This window comes from Chanos chanos, chromosome 7 (genome assembly GCF_902362185.1).
Source record: "Chanos chanos chromosome 7, fChaCha1.1, whole genome shotgun sequence".
In the NCBI taxonomy this organism is placed as follows: domain Eukaryota; kingdom Metazoa; phylum Chordata; class Actinopteri; order Gonorynchiformes; family Chanidae; genus Chanos; species Chanos chanos.
In genome coordinates this window covers 34,049,959-34,058,987 of record NC_044501.1, presented here as the reverse complement: position 1 = coordinate 34,058,987, position 9,029 = coordinate 34,049,959, and the positions used below count along the sequence as shown (strand labels likewise).

Here is a 9,029-nt window from a genome sequence, read left to right as displayed (position 1 = left end):
CACATCAACTGAACAAGTCTTCGCCTGTCTGTTTTTGTACCCCATGAAAAACAACTGTTTGCTTATTCATGTTGTACTGAAATGGCGGGTTCCTGTCATATTGACGGTAAATATTCCTTTCGTCACTTCGATATTGAGGAGCATTGGTACTTTTCTATCTAGGATTATACGTTTGCTTGTCTGTGTCCTCATTTTTTTTGGGGGGGGGTGATGGTTTGTTGTTTACCAATAAAATCTGGTGGAATAGCTGTACGCATAGAACAAGGTTTTTTTTTTTTTAATGAAGTCTGCTGTTGCTTATGTGAATTAGGGGTCTTTGAACTTTTTGGCTGGTTTGATTTTCTCCCCTGCACTCATGAATTTCTCCAATAGCTATGCCATCAGTGATGGAGCGCTCAGGGTCCGGGGTTCTCTCCAGAAGCAGGGCCAAGACTGTTACCAACGGCAACAGCCAGCACTCAGAGGAGGAGAGCAGTGATGAAGAACACACACATGGTTTGTCCTAGTCCACACACACACACACACACACACATACACACACAGAGAGCGCCCTAAAAAAATAAAAATATAGACATCGTTCAAAAGTACTTCAGGAATAGCAGACTGTTCTTCCATCCAGCCGCTGCATCATGTACATCCTCCCATTTGTGCATTTAATACACTCCTCCAGTCTCTAGACACCCACTCCTTTTGGTTTATCTGTCTGTAGTAGGATTCCCTGCACTCTCCACCGCCCACTTCTCTCCCTCTGCCCTCTGTGAAGATGTATTACCGGTCCCTGTCTCCCACTCTCCCTGACTGTTCTGCTCTCTCTCTCTCTCTCTCTCTCTCTCTCTCTCTCTCGCGCTCTCTCTCTCTCCCTCTCTCTCGCGCTCTCTCTCTCTCTCTCTCACTCTCTCTCTCCCTCCACAGAGAGTATGATCCGTGTTGGTGGAGATTACCAGGCTCAGATCCCAGAGTTCAAACCCGGTAAGGTGGTGCTTTGTGTGTGTCTGTGTGTGTGTGTGTATGAGACAATGAAACTCGGTAAGGTGGTGCTGTGTGTGTTGTTTTTGTGTGTGTGTGAGTGTGTGTGTGGGATGGTGAAACCCAGTAAGGTTGTGCTGTTTGTTGTCTGTGTGTGTGTGTGTCAGACGGTGTAACCCGGTGAGGTGGTGCGCTATGTGTGTCGTTTGTGTGTTTGTATAAGGTGGTGCTATGTGTTTGTGTGTGTGTGTAAGGTGGTGCTATGTGTGTGTGTGTGTGAGTGTAAGGTGGTGCTATGTGTGTGTGTGTTTGTGTGTGTGTGTAAGGTGGTGCTATGTGTGTGTGTGTGTGAGTGTAAGGTGGTGCTGTGTGTGTGTAAGGTGGTGCTGTGTGTGTGTAAGGTGGTGCTATGTGTGTGTGTGTGTGTGTGTGTGTGAGTGTAAGGTGGTGCTGTGTGTGTGTGTAAGGTGGTGCTATGTGTGTTTGTGTGTGTGTGTAAGGTGGTGCTATGTGTGTGTGTGTGTGTGTGTGTAAGGTGGTGCTATGTGTGTGTGTGTTTGTGTGTGTGTGTAAGGTGGTGCTATGTGTGTGTGTGTGTGAGTGTAAGGTGGTGCTGTGTGTGTGTAAGGTGGTGCTGTGTGTGTGTAAGGTGGTGCTGTGTGTGTGTGTAAGGTGGTGCTATGTGTGGTGTGTGTGTGTGTAAGGTGGTGCTATGTGTGGTGTGTGTGTGTGTGTGAGGTGGTGCTATGTGTGGTGTGTGTGTGTGTGTGTGTGTGTGAGAGAGAGAGAGAGGCGGTGAAACACACATCACAAAACTGCTTGATAGGGGGTAGAGGTGTGGGTGTGTATGTGTATGAATGAGAGAGAGAAAATTAGTTACTTGTGTGTGTTCAATGAAGATAAAAAAGGTAAAAAAATCACCAGAAACAAAAGTATGCCTGAAAGACTTGTGTTTGAGAGAGAGAGAGAGAGAGAGAGGTAGATTGTGCGGAAGGCTGAAGTGAATGGAGCAGGAGGAAAGATCTCTTGACAACAGTTTGTGTGCTCTGTTTTAACAGACAGTTTGGCCTACACTGAGAAAGACCAGCGGAGTATGCTGGTCTGGACTCCCAGCAGTCAAGTGTCTGATGCCATGTGTAAGAAACCAATCAAATCTCTCTGTTAAAATCGTTTTATTTGAAACTTCCAGAAACAGTGAATACACTCTCAGCACTGCCTGGTTGTCAACAACTGCGTCGCAAGACAATATTACTTAACCATAATCCAAATGACCTACTTCAGTTTGGTTTGATTCATTATGTTTCCCCGCCTTCTCTCTTTCCTCCTCATCTTTCTTTTCATTTCATTTAGTGGATGAATATATCCTGATGGCCAAAGAGAAGCACGGTTACAACATGGAGCAGGTGCGCACTGTCAACAAATACAGCGAATGCAGATCAAATCTGTAGCCACCACACACACTGTTTACACACCAACTGAAAGTGAAGTGAACTAATAAATAATGAAAGAAAAAAAAAAAAAAAAGACTGTAAAAATCTTCATCTTATGTGATGGGACTTGATAGGAAGTGTGTGAACTGAGCATCTAAAGTTCTTAAACCTCCCATTTGAACCAGACACGTACACTTAAGGCGCAGATGAACAGAAACCAATTGATCCTCATATACACGCCCCGATCCTGAATTTGAAACTCAGGTAGACTTAACCATCTTCGACCCTCTCTGTGAGGATTTGAACCGCACCCTCATTTACTCTGATCAAGATTCCAAACTGAGAAGCACTGACAGGCCGTGAATGGCTCTGGACATTAGTTAGCGGTCTTAGGTCGACTTTAATGAAAAAACACTCGCCGCTTTTTCTGCCACTGCAACCATGTTATCTTAAAACAGCTCTATCACTAGGGATTTTCCACATCCCACAGGTTGCGATAGCTGGGCTTCCAAGCGATAACGGGGGTTTGACGCATTCCAAAGGCCGCAATTGGTCGAGTTTCAAGATTGTAAAAAAAAAAAAAAAAAATGCTGGAAACGCTCAGAGCGTACGGGGGCCGGGGTTTTGGCCGGTTCGCGTCTTCGGCTCTTTGCTCCGCTCGTTTGAAGCCGCACGCGTTTCGACGACGGAACCTCGAGGCCCCGCCACCACGGCCGGCGGGGAAAAAAGCAGCGGAACCGCCGTCCGCAGAGACGTTTTTAGGAGAGAGCAGAATTGTGAGGGAAGAAAAGATAGGGATGACTAAAACCTGTTCTGTAAGACCTTTTTCTCTGGCTTCGTTTCCTCTCAGGCTCTTGGCATGCTACTGTGGCACAAACACGACGTGGAGAAGTCTCTCGCGGACTTGGCCAACTTCACGCCGTTCCCAGATGAATGGACAGTGGAGGACAAAGTGTTGTTTGAGCAAGCCTTCAGCTTTCATGGGAAGAGCTTCCACCGCATTCAGCAGATGGTGAGAGAAAGAGAGAGAGAGAGCGTGAGAGAGAGCGTGAGGATGGTGGTCTTACGTAATCGTCATCTGCTCCGTTCTCCGGAGCCGCTACACGCACCAGAACTGCATCTCCGCGCCCAGGCCGCGTGTCTTGCGCAGAGCCTGGCGTAAAGTTATGCGGTCTAGTACAGGTCCATATTAGCCCTCCAAAGATGTGGTCACACATAGTATCCTTATGGAGAGTCATATAGTCCAGTGTAGTGTACAGCAGTATAGAGTTAATGTGGCTGAGTAGTTTGTTCCATACAGAGACTTCTATGGTTAGTGTGTGTTTGTGTGTGTGTGTGAGAGTCATCACCTAAACAGTACAGCTATAGTGTATTGTCACTATGCTCTGAATGAGTCTATAGCACACTTATGGCTATTCAGTGCGCCTTGTGTTTGTGTGTGTGTGTGTGTGTTTTTTTTTAAGCACACTCACATCGTCTTGTGTTTTTTGACCCTGTCTCCTAGCTGCCCGATAAGCTGATTTCCAGCCTAGTGAAGTATTACTACTCCTGGAAAAAGACAAGGACTCGCACCAGCGTCATGGATCGACAGGCACGCAAACTTGTCAGCAAGAGAGAGAAAGAGGACAGGTGAGGACTTCCAGAAGCACCAGAGAGAGAGAGAGAGAGAGAGAGACGGAGGGAGAAAGAGACAGTGAGACAGGGATGGGCGAAGTACAGAAAACTATAAGGGGAAAGGGAATGAAAAAGTGTGGGTACAAGAGAGAGAATGAGATGAATGTGTGAGAAAGACTGTGAAAGAGAGCGAGAGAGACATCCTGATCTTTGTGAATATCACGTAAAGCGGTTCGTTTTCGTTTCCGTTAGTAACGACGAGATGGAGGAGGGCGATCCTGGCAGCGACAGCGACTTTGAGATCGATGCCAAGAAAGAGGTGAGTCTTGACCATTCACAGTCTTATGAAAAGATTTGTATGTATCAGCTAACGCAACTGCAGTGCCCGACGAGGGAGTGGATGAGCATATGAAATTGGTTCAATGTTTATTTTTCACTCACTCAAGCTCAGGGAATTTGATTGTTCCACACTGGAAATGTTGCCATGGTTTCTCTTAGCGTGTTTCATGGTTTCACACCTTTTTATTTCTAGAAGCAGTTGAAGCAACATCAGTTCTTTCACTCGCACTCCGTGTCCTGTTTCCTTATGAAATCAGGGAGTTTTCAGTCACAGTCTGAATTCTTGTCTGCCCACAACTAACTGTATGACCTACTCTGTATTCAGACGTTCCTTTTGACTTGATATTTGCTGAAGTGAAAATCTGAATCAAAAACTGAGCCCCAAATAATAAAGAGAAAGTTCACGTGAGCTTTTGAAAAGATTCAGTTGTGTAATCTTTCAGCATTATTTTACTTGTCGAGTGTATGGAAATAAATGTTGAGATTCTCAATGACAGGCTTTGGGAAAAGTGTGAGCGGGTCATTGGGATTAAGTTGCTATTGTGAAAACTTTGCTGTTGTATATTGTTGAAAAGTCGGTCATTTCGTTGTCAAACGTTCGTCCCGTCCCTCCAGCCGAACAAGCAGAGCTCTGGCAACGGAGGAGTAGTAGTAGGAGGAGGAGGAGGAGGAACGGGAGGCGGCAGCGAGAGGGGGCCGGGGAGGTGCGGCCCGACTCGGAAGGAGAACCAGGGAGCTCAGTATCGGCACCACCCGTTGAGGGCGCGACGCAGACCCCCGAAGGGCATGCACCTGGACCAGGACGACCTCCTCACCGTCTCTGCCACCACAGACTCGGGCACCGTGGCCAACCGCCAACTGGACACGCAGCTCGTGTCTCTCAAACGACAGGTAACACACACACACACACACACAGTGGCCTCTAGACTCTGTATACCTCATGTGCCATCATACACGTCAGTTTTGTGTTTGATGATGATTATGTTTAAACACTCCGTGTCACTTCGTACTCCCTCTCTCTGTCTCTCCCCTCAGGTTCAAAGCATCAAGCAAAACAACAGCCTTTTGAAGCAGAAACTGAGGGACGGGATTGACACTGCGAGACCCACCGAGGTATCAGGGCACATACTAACATAGAGCACAGAGAAACCGTATCACAGTATCACGCCGTCACACCCCCGCACTGACTGCAAATAAATACTGCCAAACGACTACCCCCTGCCCCCCCTGAGCAGTCGTAATGACCTTGTTTATTCTTTGTTACTGTGAATTTCAGAATGTGAAACCGTTAACTGTAGAAGACTTTTTGTCTGTGTGATTTATAAGCTCTTAAAGAAGTATTCAGACTAAACTCAGTCGTCAGGAATTTTAAGAATATTAAAAAAAAAAAAAACGTGGTGTGAGGCAGAGCATCTTGATAAATCTGTCCCCCCTGTTATTTATCACCCGCCCAGCCCACTCCTAAGATCAACTCCCGCTGGACCACAGAGGAGCAGCTCCTGGCTGTGCAGGGTGAGTCAGATTATTATCACACTTTTTGTCAAGACTGTGCTGGATTAGTGGATTAACTGTGGAATAGCGAAACACGCTTTGATGAGTTGGGAGGATTCAGTGCTAATACGCGCGTTCAGTGAGACCTAGCCGTAGCGCCCGTTGCTTCCTTACAGATGTGGCGGCATCGGGCACAGAAAGAACAGACGGTCGAGCCTACGCTGTTAATCTGAAAACCAAGCCTCTGGCTTTCACCATTATATTCATAATATGCTTTCTATTCCTTGGCAAATTCTTCAATTTTTTTTTTTTTTTTTTTTTTAAGAAAATGTAATTTTTATGTAGCGTAGTCTGAAGGATAATTGAAGCCTGCCGGTGGGATCATTTTAATTTTTTTTTTTTTGTCGCCTGCTTTTGACGGTGTGCTCTCTCTCTCTCCCCCCCTCCCTCTCTCTTTTTGCCCTCAGCTATCAGGCGCTACGGGAAGGACCTGGCGGCCATCGCTGAGGTGATTGGGAATAAGACCGTGGCTCAGGTCAGCTCCTTCTTCGTCAGCTATCGACGACGCTTCAACCTGGAGGAGGTGCTTAGGGAGTGGCAGGCCGAGCAGGAGGTGCTCCAGGGGCACGCCGGGAGCCCAGAGGGCATGAAGGAGCTAAACGGAACGGGAGGAATGGAGGAAGACGAGGTAAGGGTAGGATGAGCTAGACGGGCGGGCAAAAAAAAAAACAAAAAAAAAACGTTACAGGGTGGACTTTAATGTGTCTGGTGAGATATTTTGCAAGTAAAATTAGGGATGTGGGTTACTATACAAGCTGATATATTTATGTCTTATTCTGTGTTTTTTTTTTCCCTCTCTCTGGTCAGATGAAGACAGATGGCGTCTCTCCACCACAGTCGAGCAGTCCCCCTCCCTCATCTGGTGCCAGTACTCCCAGTAACTCCAGTTCTACTCAAACCCCTCCTCCTCTTACGCAGCCGCCCCCTTTGTTGCGTCCCGCGCCTCCCTCCGCGCCCCCTAGCCTGCTCCGCCAACCCCCTCCCCTCCAAACGCGACCGCTTCAAAACCGCACACCTCACAACCACCCTCCGCCCCCTCTCATTAGACCCGCAGTGGCGTCCTCCCTCCACCAGGGGGGGCTGAGAAACTCCCTGAGCTCTTCCACTGGGCAACTGCCTCCATCCCTGGTGGGGCTGAAGGTGGAGGCACCTCACTCGCACTAGTGAAAAAAAAAAAAAAAGGAACGGTTTGAAGGAGGGCGAGAGGTGGAGTATAAATGAAATGTTCACAGACAGGTCGAATGAGTCAGAGATTGTGACACACACACTCAGGCCAGCTGAATGAGTCAGACAGGGTGTACAGAGGAATGTTCGTTCACATGCACACACACACCGACAGACGCGTAAAGTGAGGTCATAGTCGTCTATCTAGAATGAGGAGTAACCTTGGACTCTACTCTGACAGAAAACTTCTCCTGCCTCCTTCCACACACACACACACACACACACACACACACAGACAGCCTGTAACCTCACTCCTCTCAACAGGAGAATCCTCAGATATCTACAACCGACCAAAAACAATCCAACAGCAGCAGCAACACCAACTCAACAGTTTACACCTTTTCTGGGCACACCTGGCAACATGCCTGCACTCAACTACAAATCACCACGGTAACTACAGGAAACTAGCAACAAGCTTAATCAGCTCCAGCTGTTCATGTCACCTGTCAAAGAAGAAGAAGAAGAAGAAGAAAACGACAACAGAGAAGAACTCTGTTGTCAGCAACCAAAACGTCCAAGAAAAAAAAAAAACAAAAAACAAAGCAAAAACACAAAACAAAACAAAACAAACCTCTCTATCCTCAGAGCATATATACACTGGATCGTCACTGCACTGAAACCAATGCCATGAGGACGAGACTCAAGTGGGTTTTTTTTTTTTTTTCCCTCCAACCTTTTTCTACCACCCATCTCCATGGCAACAGCGGAACATCTTGAACCGTGTTAACACAAGAGACACTGGCGCAGTGTTCCAGAGCACGCTGGATGTCAGGAAGGGGGGAAAAAAAAAAAGTCGGGAGGTGTGTGTGTTTTCACACTCCCATAGAAAGAGCCATGTACTGTTAGAAACAAACCGCGTGAAGCTTTTTCTTTTTTTTATTTGTTTGTTTGTTTTGTTTGACTAGGTTCTTAAGATATTGTTAGGTAGATAAGATGAATAGTACTAGTTAATTGAGCACTAAATGACCCCAAATACTTGACTGTTGTTGCGTCAACTCTCGTAAATATTATGCTGACTTTTAAATAAATAAAAAACAACAAAAAAAACAAAAACAAAACCAGACTGTCTTGCTCTCAACATCAAATGTGAAGCATTGAAACACTGAAAATGAAACAGCAGGTTGTATATGCCAAGCTTGTTTTCAACAGTGGTATTTTCCCAATTGTGTATATGTGAGAACTGTTTACATATGAAACTGGACTTGCTTGTGATTTTGAATTTTTTTTTTCTTAAACTTTTTTTTTTTTTTTTAGAATAAAGAGATATGACCAAAGTTATCTTAAGTCTTTCTATATATGTTATTGATACCATACGCACACACAAACACATACTCTCTCTCTTACTGCTTAGTCATGCTCAAGACACACGCCAAAAAAACTAAGTTTAAAAGCCTGTCTTTCAGCGTTGAATTAAATAACCATTTTCCTCATCATTTAAATGGCAGGGGAAGTCATTTGATGTTCTGAGTGAAGACAGACTATCTCCTGGGTCTCAGACGAAAGGAAAGAGCTTGGCTGGGCTGACCTCATTAGACTGAACAAATAGAAAAAAAAAAAAAAAAAAACACTTAACAGGATTTGGAGGAAACGTAGAGAGGTCTGCTCACTGACCGTGACGGGATCGCAAAGACGAGTGTGAGCCCGTATTCTAAACGTGCGTTTAGGTACGATTGCTCTGTGACATTTAAGAATGGCAGCTCCTTCAGAGACGTATGCCTATACAGTGACGAGTGTTAACAGACAGGCGGTAGAGGATGGATCCATAAATATTCATGTCTTATTGTGACCGGTCAACAGGCCATACACTGAGCCCCACTGTTGTAGATATTTCCCTAATTTAACTTTCTTGTACTCTTTAACTCTCTCTACTACTTTGATCATATCAAAGGACATGATAGGTATAAT

At 45.8% G+C, this 9,029-nt stretch overlaps 1 protein-coding gene across 1 annotated transcript; it reads left to right on the top strand.

The window, feature by feature from the left end:
* The first annotated feature begins 386 nt into the window (after nt 1-386).
* Nucleotides 387-7,064, top strand: rcor2 (REST corepressor 2). Its single transcript, XM_030780603.1, has 12 exons — nt 387-495; nt 913-969; nt 2,025-2,102; nt 2,317-2,369; nt 3,247-3,408; nt 3,901-4,025; nt 4,263-4,329; nt 4,965-5,240; nt 5,385-5,462; nt 5,804-5,861; nt 6,308-6,528; nt 6,708-7,064. The coding sequence occupies exons 1-12, from the start codon at nt 387-389 to the stop codon at nt 7,062-7,064; spliced, it is 1,641 nt and encodes a 546-aa protein (XP_030636463.1).
* The last annotated feature ends 1,965 nt before the right edge of the window (nt 7,065-9,029 follow it).